Source organism: Meles meles, chromosome 1, assembly GCF_922984935.1.
Source record: "Meles meles chromosome 1, mMelMel3.1 paternal haplotype, whole genome shotgun sequence".
Lineage (NCBI taxonomy): Eukaryota > Metazoa > Chordata > Mammalia > Carnivora > Mustelidae > Meles > Meles meles.
In genome coordinates, this window is record NC_060066.1 from 42,148,963 (window position 1) to 42,167,734 (window position 18,772).

At 37.9% G+C, this 18,772-nt stretch overlaps 1 protein-coding gene across 2 annotated transcripts in view; it reads right to left on the minus strand.

Annotated features, from left to right (window-relative positions):
- The window catches only part of INTS8 (integrator complex subunit 8), a 50,365-nt gene that overhangs the window by 9,404 nt on the left and 22,189 nt on the right, over nt 1-18,772 (minus strand). For both annotated transcript variants that reach the window (XM_046002774.1, XM_046002765.1), the window contains exons 11-20: nt 18,490-18,560; nt 17,954-18,129; nt 16,695-16,828; nt 15,446-15,556; nt 13,062-13,263; nt 9,064-9,185; nt 3,763-3,947; nt 3,317-3,350; nt 2,383-2,439; nt 2,232-2,293 (exon numbers count right to left, since the gene is read on the minus strand). In XM_046002774.1, coding sequence (XP_045858730.1) covers nt 2,232-2,293; nt 2,383-2,439; nt 3,317-3,350; nt 3,763-3,947; nt 9,064-9,185; nt 13,062-13,263; nt 15,446-15,556; nt 16,695-16,828; nt 17,954-18,129; nt 18,490-18,560 — 1,154 coding nt within the window. The remainder of the gene's footprint in view (nt 1-2,231; nt 2,294-2,382; nt 2,440-3,316; nt 3,351-3,762; nt 3,948-9,063; nt 9,186-13,061; nt 13,264-15,445; nt 15,557-16,694; nt 16,829-17,953; nt 18,130-18,489; nt 18,561-18,772) is intronic.

Below are 18,772 nucleotides of genomic sequence, written 5' to 3' on the forward strand. Positions count from 1 at the left end.
TACATTAGAGTGCCTTTATCACAAAGATAATGGTTATTAAGCCTATGATGTGCCAGTCCTTATACTAAATACCTAGTTTAGAAAATGTATTAACTTATTTAATCCTCACAAATCTGAGGTAGGTACTATTCTTACACCCATTTAATAAATGAAGAATTGGCAAAGAAAGCAACTTATCCAAGGTCATCCACCAGGTAACTGAAAAAGAGGCTCAGACCAAACCCTACCAACCTAGCTCAAAACCTCTATGGTAAACTATTCTTTTGCTTCATTTATAAACACACACTGAAAAATCAATCATTAAATTATGATGCTACCGACTATCAATTAAAAAAGCAGAACTATTTCTACCTGACTTATGGACTGCTATCTAACATACAGAATTTTACATAAGGCGCCCCCGGGTGGCTCATTTGGTTAAGCATCAAGACTCTTGATTTCAGCTGGGGTCATGATCTCAGGGTTGTGAGACTAAACCCCACATCTGGCACCTGCAAGATTCCCTCCCTCCCTCTTCTTTTGCCCCTCCCCACCCAACCTAGTTCATGCAGGTAAGCTAGGAAAAAAAATTTTTCAGGGGTGCCTGGATGGCTCAGTCTGTTGCGCATCTGACTTCAGCTTAGGTCATGATCCCAGGGTTCTGGGATAGAGTCCCGCACTGGGCTCCCTGCCCAGCAGGAAGCCTGCTTCTCCCTCTCCCTCTGCTTATTGCTCCCTGTGCTTGTGCTCTATCAAATAAATGAATAAATCTTTTTAAAAAAATTCATATAAAAAATGTTACAGGACGCCTGGCTGGCTCAGTAAAGCAAGCGACTTCTGCTCTCGGGGTTATAAATTCAAGTCCCATGATGGGTGCAGAATTACTTAAAAATCTTGAAAAAACAAATCTGCAGTTGCAACGTTGTGTAGTAAAAACACTGGTTTCATGAAGCATGGTGATTCTTTGGGAAACAAGCCTCTGTATAAGTGGAGGAAAGGGTCACCCACCCACTTTTGACCCTCCAAACCTCTACTCAAGATGCACAACTACTTTCCATCTCTAAGACTGAGATGAAAGTAAATTACTCTCATTCTATAGACCACTTATCTACCTACCAAAATCTTTCCTTCTTCAAAGATGCCACTAAGAGCAATAAAATAAGGCTTAGTTCTGCCCTTCAGGCACAAGTTAAAAAAAAAAAGAAAAGAAAAGAAAAATTGGGGACTGGGGAAGGAAGGAAAAGTAACTTTTTTTTTTTTAAAGATTTTATTTATTTGACAGAGAGAGATCACAAGTAGACAGAGAGGCAGGCAGAGAGAGAGAGAGAGAGGGAAGCAGGCTCCCTGCTGAGCAGAGAGCCCGATGTGGGACTCGATCCCAGGACCCTGAGATCATGACCCGAGCCGAAAGCAGTGGCTTAACCCACTGAGCCACCCAGGCGCCCCAGGAAAAGTAACTTTTGTAAGAAAAGAAATGGGACTCCTGAATGAGAAGTTGCTATGGGTAGGAAAAGAAATGTGTAAATGGTTTCTTCTTTCAGAAAAAGAACATTTTTGGGTACCTGGGTGGCTCAGTCGGTTAAGATGTCTGCCTTCTGCTCAGGTCATGATCCTAGCTAGGGTCCTGGGATCAAGTCCCACATTGAGCTCTCTGCTCGGCTAGGAGCCTACTTCTCCCTCGCCCTCTGCCCCTCCCCCTGCTTGTGCCCTCTGTCGTATAAATAATAAAATCTTTAAAATAAAATAAAATAGAAAAAGAACATTTTCTTCTCTCTCCAAAATTCCCCCATCATCTTATTGTGGTTGTCAGGAGATGAAAGAAAGAACATTTCTCAAAGTACCCAAGAACTTCTTAGTAACTAAAAGGGGTTTGGGAGCCTCTGACAATCACAGTATTAGAGCAGACCTACAAAGAATTATTTAAAAGTCATTTTCAAATAGATACCTGTAAAAGATGTAAAATCCTGGAAATCTAACAGGAAATCAATTTTTTTTGCCTCGATTTTCTATTTCTACCCATTGACAAATCGTCAGGATCACTTAGGGATCTTTTTGTTCGACTGAAGGCTGGTATAACTTAGCTCTTAGAGTTAGGTTACATTTTTAGGAAAATAATGACTGCAACACAGAAACAAACTTGGCTGTGGAAGCCTAAGAGATTGTAGCCTTTTAGTCAAATTACTCAAGGTTACCTATATAAGGATGGTTTCTAAATACATAAGTAATAAAAATAAAGCTATAATACATCTTACTTGGGGATGGAAGATGGCCAAATAGAAATATGCTCAGCTGTAATATCATTGACAATGTCCTCCTAAGAAGAAAAAAAAATATATTTTTTAAAGTGTGATTTTTAAAAGATTTCTTTTGAAGATTTTTTTAATGAGATTATGAAATACTGACCCGAACATTGTGAAGTTTCACAAAGAGTGACAAAATAATAGTCAAAACCAATGGTTCCTACAAGAAAGAAAATACAGAATCCTTAAATATATATATTTAATATTCTTGTCAACCTCAGGGACACCAAGGATTTGCTCTCAAAAAATTCTTTCACTTTTGAAATGTACCATCTTCTTTAGAGCACACACTATAGGTCGTTTATTTTTAATCTCTTGAAAGAAATCAAGCATACAATTTACACAGAAATTACTCTATTTAGGGGTGCCTGGGTGGCTCAGTCCGTTGAACATCCAACTCTTGGTTTCGTCTCAGGTCATGATCTCATGGTCATGGGATTAAACCCTGAGTTGGGTTCCACACTCAGCATGTTGTCTGCCTGAGATTTTCTCCCTTTGCCTCTACCCTTCCCCCATGCATGTGCACCCATATGCAAGCATGCACGCTCTCTCTCTACACTAAATAAATCTTAAAATAAAAATTACCATATTTAGGTGACAAGCTTATGGTGCTCCAGTCCTCAGATGACTTTTAAAATTGAGTAAATAAATCTCTTTCCAATTAGTACTTCCAGCTATCTCTAAAAAAATTAAACTGTTTACTCCCTACAATAATAAACAATGGAATGGAATCTAGGTTATGTCCAGTATACAGATGTAATATTAATGCTAACAAAAATTAAAACCAGGCTTCACACATCCAGCCCTATTAGGAAGACTTCTTTAAAATTTAAAAAATACCTGTTCTATTCACTAAAACATGTAAAGGTAAATGCAAAATAAACCTCTGCATTCAGACCAACCCATCTTCAGGAATGATCACTGAAGACAATAAGCACATTATACAGAGTATTTAAATAATAAGCATTTAAACACTTTTTTTCAGTCCTGTTGTATGAAGATCAGCAGTAATTAGATCAACTTTTAATAAAACTTACCCGTAATTTTTTGATAAAAGAAAGTAGTTCGCTCCTACAAAAAAACCACAAATTTTGTATTTACATTTATTATCAGAATTAAAAAGAAAGCAAATTATAGATGGTTTACTTCTAACTCTCCAGTTCTGCACATATAAAAGAAAATAATGTTCTATTGTCACACTAACCTAATAAAACAATTTGGCCGTTTTATCATTATGTGACTTCTTCATACAATGCAATCACAGGCTTCACTGATTCTGAATTCCAATAGATATTAAATGATTAACAATCTCTTAAAATAACATATAAGCATAAGATACCTTCAAAGGTGGCCATGTCAGACCAGAAATCAGCACCAGAGAACTCTAATAGTGTCTATCTTTATGATATACAAAGAAAATGTTGATGTTCTTGAAACAATATACAATACAGATAACTCAAGAAATAAACTGATAGAAACATACCGATACATTATACCTAATGTAGATTCCCTTTGCTTTATTAAACTAACTCTGCCATCATTTCCACGTTTGTGTTGACTGGACACACTACAGATCTGAACAACAACTTCCCAAAGGTCTTTAGCAGTCCGTCTACTTTCTTTTGGGCCAGGAAGTTCTTTGCATGTAGCTGCTAAAAGCTGTCCAAGCTGTAACACAAAAAAACAGAAAATACACAAAAAATAATTTGTAACAACAGAACCACAGTTGTAAGTTCTATTATTAAGGCACACTTGAAGAAAGAAAGATAACTATCCAAATATACCAGTTATTTTATACTGTGCCTTCCACCCAACCGCTGAGGAATTTAGAGCTCATTGTCTACTGACAGATCAGAAATCTGAATGGAAAAGAGGATGCTCTGGTTCTGCCACAGTATAAAGCTCATTTTTTTCTACACAATTAAAGTTTAATGAGGACAAACAAGTATAGTCTAGTAAGAACAAAACTGAGACAAAGCAAAGAGATGGGTGCTTCATTAAAAACATGTGTTGGCAGAGCGGAGGGGGGACACACCAAGCTGGTAATTAGTATGATCCCACTTTCAAAGGGGGTGGGGGACGTGTGTGTGTGCATGTGTCTGTAATGGAACGTATATATAATGTTAACTGTGGTAAAGCCCAGAGATGCAATTAAAATAGTGCTTTAACTTCACACATGCTTTAATCACTTAAAACAAACTTTTAGTGAAAAAATGAGGGGAGAAACCTGGAAATTGAAGTTGGCAAGATAAAGTAGTAAGATTTAAGAACAACCTTTGTCTAAGAAAAATGGAAGCCACTGACTGGAGCTATTGCAGATGTGAGGAGGCAAAAGGAAAGACAGATTACTGAAAGTGAATGATCTAAACAGAGGAAGCCTTAACGACCAAAAATGCAGGAGAAAGCAAAAGAAAGAGAAAGGACAGGCCCCATATGTAGAGGAAAAAATTGGCTTAAGTCAAATTCAGCATTTCTTTCCCTCTGTAATTTCAAAATGAGAGGGCCCCCTCCATCTTTTGTTCTTATTAAATCTGATAAGTAATTGTTCTTTTAGAGGTTAAAATGGCAAGGATAATTTCAAGTCCATCAGGAAACTCCAGATCCCTTACTGGACCTAGAAAATATTCATAATGGGGTCCCCACTGCTTGAGGCAGTTTCTTCAAGAAGGTGGCCATATTATGACAAAGATGAAAACTGATACTTCTCTCAATTTATAATAAAAAATTTCAAAAATAAAAAAATCTGAATAGTTCAATACCCATACACTTGAACTGTGAACATTCTGCCGCATTTACTTTACATATCTACCTATACTGCTTGTCAGCTAGTGAGCTGCAGACACCACACCTCATCCTTAAATACTTCAGTATGTATCTTCTAAGGACAAGAACATTCTCCCACGTAACCACAACTAATACCCACTACTCCGTGATCACACCTAAGAAAATTTAGAACCCTGGTGTTTCCTAAGGTAGTAAAAATGATGTAAAAACCCCTGCTGTGGGGCACCTGGGTGGCTCAGTTGATTAAGCATTCAACTCAATTTCCACTCAGGTCATGATCTCAGGGACACACGATGGAGCACTGAATCGGGCTCAGTGCTGGGCATGAGCCCACTTAGGATTCTCTCCCTCCCTTCCTCTCACTGTCCCTTCCACACCCACGACTGCTTGCACTCTCCAACAAAAAAAACAACCCTAGCTGTGCTATGTGAAAGGAAATCAAGAGTCCACAGTCTAACAGAACATCTCCTCTTGCATGCCTACTGAACCCAAGTTGGCTCCGACAACAAGGCCCACCATACATGCAGCGTCTGATGGGCAGTGCAATGCGGGCCTCCCATAGCTCCTGGCCTTAATTCATTTTCTGTTGCCAAGAATCACATGCTTAGTTGAACCTCACTAAATTGCTTTACTTGAAAGTAAAAATTTTCAGAAATCTTGGACCCCATGGGCACCTGGCTGGCTCAGTCAGAAGAAAATAGGACTCTTCATCTTGGGGTGGGGAGTTCAAGCCCCACACTGGGTACTGAGATTACTTAAAAAAAAAAAAAAAAAGTCTAAGGCCCCACGTCAATTGAATTCCACATTCTTAAACATCTACTATGTGTGGGCACCAGGTAAAACACTGAGAATATAAAAAGTAACTATCAAGATTACACCACATAAGTGCAACAAAAATCTGTGTCTACGGTTCAAAAGTAACAGGACCAGTAGCACAGTTCAAAGGTAAGGTGAGGAGAAAGTAATAAGGCAAAGCTTCAAAGAAACCACATAAGGGGGGCCTAGGTGGCTCAGTAATTAAGCATCTGCCTTTGATTCACGTCATGATCCCAGAGTCCTGGGATCGAGCCCTGCATCAGGTTCCTTGCTCAGCACAGAGCCTGCCTCTCCCTGTGCCTGCCGCTTCTCCTGCTTGTGCCCTGTCTCTATCAAATAAATAAACATCTTGGGGTACCTGGGTGGCTCAGTGGGTTAAAGCCTCTGCCTTTGGCTCAGGTCATGATCCCAGGGTCCTGGGATTGAGCCCCACATTGGGTTCTCTGCTCAGAGAGAACCTCTCTCTCTCTCTGCCTGCCTCTCTGCCTACTTGTGATCTCTGTCTGTCAAATGGATAACTAAAATCTTTAATAAACAAACAATAAACAAACGTCTTAAAAAAAAGAAAGAAACCACACCAACAGGAAGAAGCAGGAAGGGTATTCCAGAAAAAAAGAAAGAAACCACACCAACAGGAAGAAGCAGGAAGGGTATCCCAGCTAAATGACCGAACAGCACGTGCTTAAGCATAGAAGTGGAGAAAGCATCCTGCACACAGAGACATGTGAGTACTCGGAGTACTCTGGTACCACCAGCCCAGAGCTGGCATGACCGAGGAGCAGCAGAGCGCCAACTGGGGAAGAAGGACCTGTACCTTAAGAGGCCTTATAGGCCACATTAAAAATCCCGGTCTTTATCCTATGCTATTACTATTACCACCAAGCCGCCCTCCTCCTCCTTCTCAGCAGCTAGTCTTTTATAACGCAAGTGTTCATAAATCCTGTACACTTTCCAATATACTACGCTGCCTCCTTTTCCTGATCCAAGGGGGAGACGGCACAGTTTTATATTATTTCAAAATAATACAAATACGGCACAATTTAGTTACATGCTTAAGATTTTTTCCCTTTCCTTTCTGTGATTACAGAATATCCAAATAAATAAGAAAATATGGAAAATAAAACTGATGAAAATCACCAAATATTCCATTATCCAGAGATAATGAGAGTTAATACCCTTTCAGACTTTTCCCTATGCATATGTATACATATTCCATGCCAAATTCCAAGTTTGGAAACTGCTCCAAATGAAGGGATTTTTTGAAAGGGATTTTCAAAACGTCCCTTACTCTAGACTTGTCAGATTCCTTTCCTCACATAAACAAGGCAGCAAGGGGCCAATGAGGGAAGGGGACACACAAACCCTAACTAGATGAGATGATGAGATGCCTCAGTGACTCTTCAGCAAGGTCACCTCGTATCCTTCCTCCTTTTGGGTGTGATCAGGGGGACTGCAGGAAGCAATGAGAACACCCAGCCCAAGGGCAGGGAACTTGCAGCACAATATCCTGCATTCTGCAGCCCTTAACCATGTACACAGTCCTGCCTCTGCACTGTTCCACAGAACTCACTGGAGAGAAGAACAGAGAAGCTACTGTATTATCCTGAGCTACAAGCGACAATCCTAAGTGGAAATCTCTTGGAACAAAATGCTTCTCTCATCGGAGAGTTTAGTAAAGACCAAGACTATGGGGCATAATCAGACAACTACTCTAGATATGAGGAACTCCTATCACAAGGTTACCAAAAAAAAAAAACAAAAAAAAAACCCACACAAAAAAACCCCACAAACACATACACACACACAAAACCAGATATAATCCAATGTCTAAAATTCCAAAGACAAAAATGATTCAAATTATGACAATAAATTTTAGGAACAATTGTAGAGAAGACAAAAAGGAGGAAAACCTTCACCAAAAAATAGCAGTAAATCTTCAAAGAGTTGAAATGAGCTCAATTTTTAAAAGGACATACGTGAAATTAGTAGGAAAAAACAACCAAAGACAAATGTAAAAAAGTGACAAGAGTCTTGCAAGAGTTCCCAGATAACCACTGATTTAAGAGATTATGTACTAAATTTGAGAGCGGATAAAGAACAATAAGCATATAAACAATAAGGAGGAAATCCAAAAAACTAAAAGTACATACAGAAAAATGTTAAATCACTAAATGTTATCTTTTTTTTTTTTTTTAAAGATTTTATTTATTTATTTGACAGACAGAGATCACAAGTAGTGGGAGAGGCAGACAGAGAGGAGGAAGCAGGCTCCTTACTGAGCAGAGAGCCTGATGCAGGGATCATGACCTGAGCCGAAGGCAAAGGCTTTAACCCACTGAGCCACCCATGTGCCCCCACTAAATGTTATCTTAACAATAAGCCCAGGAAGCAAGAATAGTCCACTGCTTATTCAGGGTACACACAGCACAAAACAGACAGAGTCTTAGGGAAAACTCCAGTCTCTTTTTTTGTTTTCTCCACCCAGAAACATTTTCAGTTGCACAGGACAGATAAAATTAAGAAAGAAGTAAGCACCAATTCGCTGAAGGGATTCTTTCACTGGGGTGTAATTACATAAACATTAACAAGAATCAGGCTCAAATCTAGAGGAGGAAATAGGCTCCAAAGAAGGTAAGGTGCGCAGATGGAAACAGCTGGAAATGTACCCCTCACAACTCCACCAGTTCACACACAAGTATGCTCATGTATTCCAGACCTTAAAACTAGAGTTTGATAATTTTGATCAAAACAAGAAAAGCTAACATTTCACTAATTAAGAGTATACTAAAATGTTGTCTGTTAACTAATTTTTGCTTGCCTTCTCATGAACGCAAAACTATACTTTTAACCACAAACATTTGTCCAATCTTCCATTGTATTACAGAAATTGGACAAGTTCCCTAAGTAGTACAGATCTAAAGAAAACATGAGCACCTGGGTGGCTCAATCTGCCTTCAGCTCAGGTCATGACACTAGGGGTCTGGGATGGAGTCCCGCATCAGGCCCCCTGTTCAGCCGACAGTCGGCTTCTCCCTTTCTCTCTCCCTCTGCCTCTCTCCCTGATCATGCTCACTCTCTCTCTAATAAATAAACCTTAAAAATAAATACATAAATAAAGATCTAAAGAAACAGGTACAATAATCCCAACCTAATAACCCCTTTATTTAGATTAAACACAAATTACCTTCACATATGGATTATTCTGAAGCAGAAACGCAGGAACTTGCAGTGTAAGGTATTCATTTTCCCTCCAGTTTAACATAAAAGCAACACACTCCTCAGCAATCACCTGACGAAGAGGAATATCTAAAAAGCCAAAGAAGAAAACAGTTGGAATTACCATATAATATTAAAATGAGAACAAAGCAAACATGTACTAAGATTTCAGTTGAACAAATTAATAACAACAGTTACAAGTGAAAAAAAACAGAAAATTCCAACATTTTACATTTTTCCCTAAAAAATTAAGGTTTCCCAATAACAGACTGCATGGTCCCCACTACTAGTCAACACAACCATCTACTATGAATATGTTACATGGCCAACACCCTGAGAAAGTCCACAGTACCTGTCCTCTAGAAATTTGTAATTCAAACAAGCAGAGAATGAACACACAAAGTACAATGGTACCACATAAACTTTTAGCACACTTAGAGCACAGAAACAGCTAAAACATATAATAAAATTGTAATAAATCTGAGTAAATATACCATTTTAAATATTTTTTCAGATTAAAATGTAATAAATACCCCTCAGAAATAAGTCTTTCACTTTCAAAAAAATACTTACTGCACCAAAACCAATTTTAAATAAAAAGTAATGAGGAGGGACGCCTGGGTGGCTCAGTTGGTTAAGCAGCTGCCTTCGGCTCAGGTCATGATCCCAGCGTCCTGGGATCGAGTCCCACATGGGGCTCCTTGCTCAGCGGGGAGCCTGCTCCTCCCTGACTCTGCCTGCCACTCTGTCTGCCTGTGGTCCCTCACTCCCTCTCTCTCTCTGACAAATAAATAAATAAAATCTTAAAAAAAAAAACCCACCCAGAATTCAATTGTTTTGGACCCAAAAAAAAGAACCGTTTTGCACATAATTTCCTTTGAGATAATTATTAAATATACCTTAACTATTTAAATATGTTGCAAATTTTCATAGCTCAAAGTATATAATATTCAGTTATTTTTTTAAAAAGATTTTTATATATTTATTTGACAGAGAGCGAAAGCACAAGTAAGCAGAGAGGCAGAAAAAAGGAAAAGGAGAAGCAAGCTCCCAGCTGAGCAGAGAGCCAGACATGGGGCTGAGCCACCCAGGCGCTCCAATATTCAGGTTTTAATGTTCTACAGCAAAAAGAAAAATCCCAAAGAATGCTAAATAACAATGTTAACTTAAAATAGGGAGAGCTATTAAACTTCTTGAATACTGAATTTATAGTGTGTAGTCTTTCTAGAAAAAACTGTGGCTATTAGTTTATATCTCACCTTACCCAAAAAAGGATTTAACAGGACAAAGAGAGTCATAGGAACACAGCAAAATATACATTATTTGCACCATCATCAAGAAAGAACAAAGACAGAAGTGAAATTAATATCCCCAATGCATGCATGTCACTGAGTTCTTTACATTTTGCCAAAGGCAGATCACACAGCATTTGGCTCCAAGGTTTCCTTTATTCAACCAGCACTCCCCAATAGTAATAGAGCAATGGTTCTTTTTTTTTTTTTTTTAAAAGATTTTATTTATTTATTTGACAGAGAGAAATCACAAGAGAGGCAGGCAGAGAGAGAGGAAGGGAAGCAGGCTCTCCGCTAAGCAGAGAGCCCGATGTGGGACTCGATCCCAGGACCCTGAGATCATGACCTGAGCTGAAGGCAGCGGCTTAACCCACTGAGCCACCCAGGCGCCCTAGAGCAATGGTTCTTAAAGATCACAGAATCTAAGGAGAATACTGATACAGCCTGAAAGGCAATGATTTGGAGATTAAACTTCCCTTTAAGCATCTGCAATGCAATTAATCATTATTTCTAAATATAGAGTCCTATGATATAACAGGCACCCAGAGCAGACCTAGAATTCAATTTTTTTGAAATCCTAGGAACATAACAAAGATACGTCTTAATAGAAAGTAAGCTGTTAATACAAAGGTATTAAAATTGGGAAATTTCTGCTTTAGCTAGTGGGATTGAGCCTTTGCTGGGCTCTGCACTGGGTGTGGAGCCTGCTTTTCTTTCTTCCTCTCTCTATCCTCCCCGGTCTCCCAATGAATAAACCTTAAAAAAAAAAAAAAAAAAAAAAAGAGGGAGGACTATGTAACAGATGTCACCTTTCGTGTGCACCCCTCCCCCCATCGTGACCCATGGAGAGACCATCCTACCCACCCTGACTCTCACAGTGGCAGTGGAGTGCACAGCTGTCAAAGAATCAGAGTCAGGTGTCTGCTGAACTCAGGGACCTTAGTCTGTAACTGAAGCTTAAAGACAAGGCACTAGGCCTATGCTTGTTCCTCCTAACAATACATGACATCCTTGCAGTTCCACTTTAAACACTAATTGTAATACCAACTATGGGACAAGCAGCTGAACATCCAGCAAGGTAAGAATTTATATAAATTACATGCAGTGCTAGGAGTCTTGGATCAAAAACAACAAAAAAAAGTGATGTGAATTCCAAACTACTTAAAGGTCAAAAAGGTAGTATAAAGTGACCTGTGCTTATTTAAAGGCATTCTCTCCTATTTCAAAGAGTGAGAGAAGAGGCTTAACCAGGACTGATGGATTCAAATCACTGTTCAGTCTCTGACTGCATGACTTTGGCCAAGTTCCTTCATCTCTCTGTACCTGTTTCCTGATTTACGAACAGGAATAATTGAAGTACCTACTTCACCGAGCTGCCAGAAGAACTAAATGAGTTCTGCACCTAAAGCTGCTCCAACATCTGACATGCAGCTAACACTCAACAAATGTTAAAACTTTTAAAAATTCCTTTTACTTTTTTTTTTAGAGAAATCATGCATGAAAAACCAAACTTCCACCTTTAAAAAGAAAACACACACAGTAGCATGTGTCAGCTGATAGTGCCAATATATTACTAGATCAATTTTTAAGACATTAAGGGGCACTGATGTATTAAAGCTCAAAGGTACCCTATCAGCAGAGTGCTAAAAAGTTGTAATATCTGCTAGAAATCAGAATGTAGTAACAAATTCACCCAAAAGACCCAGAGGGCCAGAAGCCATTTCTGTTTTTGCACATTACTAGCACCTTTCTTTATACTTCAATTTTATAGCTTAAAACGTGTACCGTATGATTTAATTGCTCTAAATATCACTAAAACATGTAAAATTAAATTGCTTTAACTAAGCAAGATTTACATACAACAGAGATCATTTATATATGTAAGTTCCCTGTCATAACATATTTACACTTATAACTGGACACAGAAGGTCTGTTCCTAAAGTGACAAGTGAGTTCCTAACCCCCTGGCAACGATTTTGATAATTTCTATGATGGTAATGAGGAATTAAATGTTCAACATATACTTACAAGGCCATTTTAATTCGTTGTTAACAGACTATCTTAAAATTGCAATATAGTTTTATAGTGTGCTGAACAGTGTTCCCTCAAAATTCATTTCCACCTGAGACCTGAGTTTCCTCACTTGGACAACAGGGTCTTCACAGATATACTTAGTTAAGATGAGATCACACAGATTAGGACACACCCTAAACCCAATGACTGGCGCCTTTATAAGAGGACACACACAACGGGAAAGCCATGTAACAAAGGAGGCAGAGACTGCAGTGTGAAGCTACCGGCTAAGGAATGCCACTGATTGCTGCCAGCCACCTGAAGCTAGAAAAAGCCAAGGAAAGATTCTTTCCCAGAGCTTCAGAGGAAGCCCAGCCTTGCAGACACCTTGATTTCAGGTATCTCGTCTCCAAAAATGTAGAGAATAAATTTCTGCAGTTTTAAATCATCTAGCTTATGATACTTTGTTATGGTAATCCTAGGAAATGAATAGTTTCCTACATTATCTCCGATGCTCTCAAGAGAACTCCACATCTGAATTCTGTTTTAGGAGAGCAGTAACTTTTTGAAGAATGGCAAAAAGCCAAGCAAGTGTTTAAGGTTCTTCCCTACGATTAGTTGAGCACTGCATTTCTGAAACTTGACTTTGTGAACATCTTACCAGGAAGCCTCATTTCCAGATATCCCCGCACCCTACTAATAAGATCAGAAGGAGGCCTCTCTCCTGACTGCCCGGTCCCAGCTTCATGTGTATGAATATCCAAAAGCAGCATCTCATTCAGCATGACCTGACGAAGTTTTGGTGAGAACTCTGTTACCAACTCCAAACAAGCAGCAAACAGCTGTTTGGCATGGGAAAAGTCCTACAGAAAGAAATAACAGATCACTGGATCACCTTTCCTCTGGAATCAAAAAAGTTGTGCATTTTTTCTAAGTACAGAGCAAAGAGAAGAACTAATTTAAATGGTTAACAACAGCTGTCTTAGAAAGTGAGGCTAGAGTATCTTTTTCTTTAACATCTGTGTCACTGATTTATTCCAATACTTCTTTAAAAAAATCTTAAAAAAAAAAATCCAATTTACAGTATAAAATTTTAAAAATCCAACAAACATTATAAAAACATGTTATAGAAAACAAGTTTTACATAAATTATAAAACAAAAAATCTTTTACATAATTTACATACATATCATATACACATATTTTATATACATAAACTATACATGTTATATACACACATATAAATTATACATGTCACATACATGTATGTATATAGAGAATGCATATGCTTTCTATGACAAGTACCCTACTAAACACCTAGATTATTCAGAATTGGATCATACACTCTTCAGTAAGTTTTCACATTCTACAATCTTTGCATACAAGCTTACTAGTTCATATAATTGGCTAATAAATCAAAGTTTTTTTGTTGTTGTTGTTGTTTTAATATTTTATTTATTTATTTGACAGAGAGAGAGATCACAAGTAGGCAGAGAGGCAGACAGAGAGAGAGGAGGCAGAGAGAGAGGAAGACGCAGGCTCCCTGCGGAGCAGAGAGCCCGATGCGGGGCTCGATCCCAGGACCCTGGGATCATGACCTGAGCCGAAGGCAGCGGCTTAATCCACTGAGCCACCCAGGCGCCCCCATAATTGGCTAATAAATAAATTCACTGAGTCCAACACTTTTCTTTACATATCTGCTTCTAATTTTTTCAAGGAGTAGTCTTCATTCATTCATTCTCTCTCTCCTCCCACGTGCCTCCTTGACTCCTACAATCTGGCCCCTACCCCCATCACAATGAAAAAACAGTTCTTACTAAACAAAGATATTCTAATTGTGCAAACTACTGAACACTTTCTAGTTATTTTACAGGACTTAAGGGCTGCATCCAAGTGCTGCCCACTCCCTTGTTCTTGATAGTCTGTCTCTTCGCTTGGCTATTAGGACTCCACCTCTGTTTGGTCCTCATACCCATCATGCCACTGTTTCTTGGACCCAGTGTTGTATCCCCTCGATTCTGTATATTCTCCCTGGTGATCTCTCAGGCCTACCAAATCTCTATCTGTAGCCCAGACCATTCCCCAAGCTTTAGACTGTTTCTAATTGCAGGCCCAAATTAACCACTGTAAAAATGAATAATCAATCCTTCAAAAATATTCTTCTGATTATTCACTTGCTGGCATCCAAAGCAGAAAGCTGAGCATTGCTCCCCATTCTTTTCTCCCTCTTGCCTTCCATAGCACATCAGTCAATTCTAGATTTTTTTTTTTTTTAATTTATTTGACAGAGAGAGGTCACAAGTAGACAGAGAGGCAGGCAGAGAGAGGGAAAAGCAGGCTCCCCACTGAGCAGAGAGCCCGATGCGGGGCTCGATCCCAGGACCCCAAGACCATGACCTGAGCTGAAGGCAGAGGCTTTAAATCACTGAGCCACCCAGGCGCCCCTCAATTCTAGATTTTACCTCCTAAATGTTTCCCTCTGTTCTCTTTTATCCTTTCTAACACGTGTGCCACTTATTAGCTGAGTGATGTTAGATAATTTAATACCTTTGACTCTGATTTCTCACCTATAAAACTGAGATAACACCTTCTACACAGTGTGTGTGTATGTGTGAGGAATAAGTGAAAGAATAAATATATATGAAAACTGCATTAGAGTCTCTCCGTGCCCAATAAATGTTACTTACTTTAGGGGTGGAAAGAGAAAAGCTGCCAATGATATGCCCCCTATTATAAACTTTTCAATAGCTCCACAATTATCTAGAGCTGTATGGTCCAATATGGTAGCCACTAGCTGTATGTGGCTACTGACCACGTGAATTGTGACCAGTCCAAATTAGAAGTGTCTTGAGTGTAAAATACTAGATTTTGAGTGAAAACCTAGCACACGCATTAAGAGATAAAGACAAATAAATTGGAGACCCAAATAATTGAAGACATATACTAAGTTCATAATTAAAGGACATAATATTGCCATCAATTTTTAGGTCAGACCCTGAATATAAAGCATATTCTTAACCAGTAGTTGATGTATGCTTTTACTCACCTTAACAGTACTGCAGTGTAAACCTTTGGCCATGAGAATGTAAACCAAATCTCTTGTTAAATTGTCTTTAATTCCCAGGATAACCCCACTATACACGGAAGGCACTTCCCACTAGAAGAGATAAAAATACATAAATACACATACACACACACACAGAAAGGCAAATCTAGGGAAGAATCTTTCAATAATCTCAATCATATTTTAAAGAGTCAGGCAAGGGTCACTTCTGTAGAGAAAGGAAAATGACAGCCATAATGTAATACTAATCAAAATGAACATATTCACTATCAGCCAGTAATAAATTAAATGGGTTGGAACTTTCTAAAGGATAATCTATAGACAAAAAGAAGGGGAAAAAAAGCCCTAGGAGTATATCTATTAATTTATGTGATCCTCACCAAAATACTATTAAGTAGGTACTATTATCCTCATTTTACAGATAAAAAAAGCAAAACACACAAATGTCAAATAACTTGTCCAAGACTGATTATACAGCTAGTAAGGACAGAGGCCGGGATTCAAACTCAGGCAGTCAGATCAGAACTCCCTCTTTACTATGCTACACTTCTTCATCTGTAAGAATGAGCACTAACAGTAACATCAACACTAATGTTCAGAGAAATCTTTCATCTCACTGCACTTACATGTTCAAATCCCATAAAATATACATAAACTTCTGGCTGCTTTTTTATTACATTTGCAGCAGAGAAGTACACAGTGAGTTAGAAGTACTGCCACACTACTTTAATTTCTCCCGTATCTCTTGTATCTTTAGCTACATTCCACTGAAATGGTGTTCTAAAAGTTATTTTCATGTGCACTTTGCATGCAGGAAAGCTTTTAAATAGATAACTCAAAAACAGGTAAATACATTGGCTGGGCATTTTTAAATGAACATAAAAGCCAAAAACATCCCATAAAGAAGTTTTAATGAATCAGTTTCAACCTTCAGGCTTTAGACTTAGGAGGGTATTCATAAAAACAAAAATACTCTATAAGCACATAGCAAGGAGCAGCTACATAATGCATAAAGAATATTCCTTATACAGACACTCACAGCTTTATTTAAACTATATAGAAATGCTATGACAATAAATAGCACATAAACTTATTTTTAAAAGTTATGGAGGGAGCCTCTTCCCCCACTAGTGCACATGCACCCTAATGAATAAAATTTTTTCGAAAATAAATAAATTACATCAGAAAATAAGGTGATTTTCTTATGTGTTCCTGACAAAGGGTTTCTAACCTTGTTAGACACTGTCCAGAACTGGCGCTCTGAAGTCATACCATGTAATTCAATCAAAATCTGTCGAATCCTCCAGGGATCCACTGACAGTATCAACTGATGCTCCAACTGACCAATGTTGACACTTGCTGAAGCTAAGAAAGAAGAGATTTCCATTTCAATAATGACTTAATTCAAAGAAATCCTTAATCCTACAAATATAAGAATGATAATTCGTTGAGAGAAATTGTATGTTTGTTAAGTATTATAAATGAGAAACAGCTCTCATCTTCAGAACTCATTCAACATAAATTACATATTCTATCCTCATACAGAAAACCTAACAGTTTGTATTGAGTCTGCGTTTAATAAATAAATACAATGAAAATATAAACAAAGATAAAAATCAGTAACTGGTTCAAAGAACTAGGTGGGATATATGAAAAAATTAACTTATGTAGACAGTCTCCTACTTTCAAACATAACGTGTTAACAAAGGCATGTGTAAATGTATTTTTGTTTTAATAAATGCTAAAAATGTGGTTTTTAAAGGGAGAGTAAGAGAAGGTGGAGGCACTACCTTCCCAGAAAACCAAGAAGATCATTAAAATCCCCAATTACAACTCGACATTCAGATACAGTCTTCATTAATCCATTCCCAGCATTTTAAGTCTTAATGTCATTTTCCTAGTAAGGTTCAAAGCAGCTACAATTTTGTTTTGTTAAATTAAGTGCATTCTGTCTCACCTATATATTAAGCTCTAAATCTTATGTTTCTTAATAAGAGCACAATATTTTCTACTTGTATCCATAATATAAAAGCAAAAATGGAAGACAATCATCAAATAAATAAGGCAAACATAGCAATGCTGCCAAAGAGGAATGCTTAGTCAGCAGACATTATCACACAGCACTGCAGACTGAAACGCATGAGGAACCTGTACTTTTTTGAGTTTTAGGACCCTTTACCACTCCCCTCCCAGCTCTCATTTTTACCTCCAAGAACACAGCAGCAGCAGCAGAATCACCTTGGTCTATTTTCCCAGCTAGAATCTTGTATGTAACTAGGCCTCAATCTCCATTAACCATAGACTCAGCAGAGTTCGGCACTTAATGCTTAGACAGAAATACGACTACAGAAGACTGATGAATTTCTAATTAATTACTGACATAAGTATAAATTAAAACAAATAAGAGGGCATCCTCAAATACACTGAGGGGCAAATATAATAGAGGGGCAAAATGTGCCAACATTTTCGCTAGCAGACTAGAGAGCTAACCTGGGATATCATAAAATGAAGTTACAGGTTTAATGCACAGATTTACTCTAGGGGATCGCTTCCTCATCTGATCAACAAGTAGCTTTCGTTCTTCATCTTTCAACAATGTAATGAAAAGCTCATGTGAAGAAATCATGAAAACATACTGCAGATCTTCCAACCCCAGACACATATTCCTAGATCAGTAAAAATATTGTAAAACAAAAAAAGTTTATAATTTAGTTTGGGAAAAACAATCATATTAACCAATCTTTATTAATAAACCATTTAACAAGCTACTACTTCATAAACTGTATAATAATATCTGAAATAGATTTAAAAATATTTTTGGTCCTTACTTAAAGTTGTGAAGTCAGTGTCAAAATATACAAAAAGAGTAACTAATAAAATCCTAAATTTTGTGTCACTACACAAATCTGAACTTAACTGGCTCTCAATCGACTGCCTGGCTATAAAACATGCAGGTTATATACAAAAAATAATGTTATTTTTCTCTCAGGACTAACTTGAAAGTGAAGGGAAAAAAAAGCACTTACTTTAGAAAAGCAGCCATGTTTCCTTTCAAAGAATCTGAAGCTTTTTCTAAACTTATTGATCTTGAACATACCTAGGAATTTGAGTAATTTTTATTTGAATATTGGCACTTTAAAAAAACATACCCTACAGTTTGAAAAGTTTACATTTAAAAACAACAAAGTTCTCCTTCTTCAGACACTTATCAATCACAGATTTACCTACGTAATTTAAAAAATGAGACTGTGAAATAAGAATCATTATGGGAAGAGGGAGTGGAATGTGATCAATTTCAACAACTGCAGG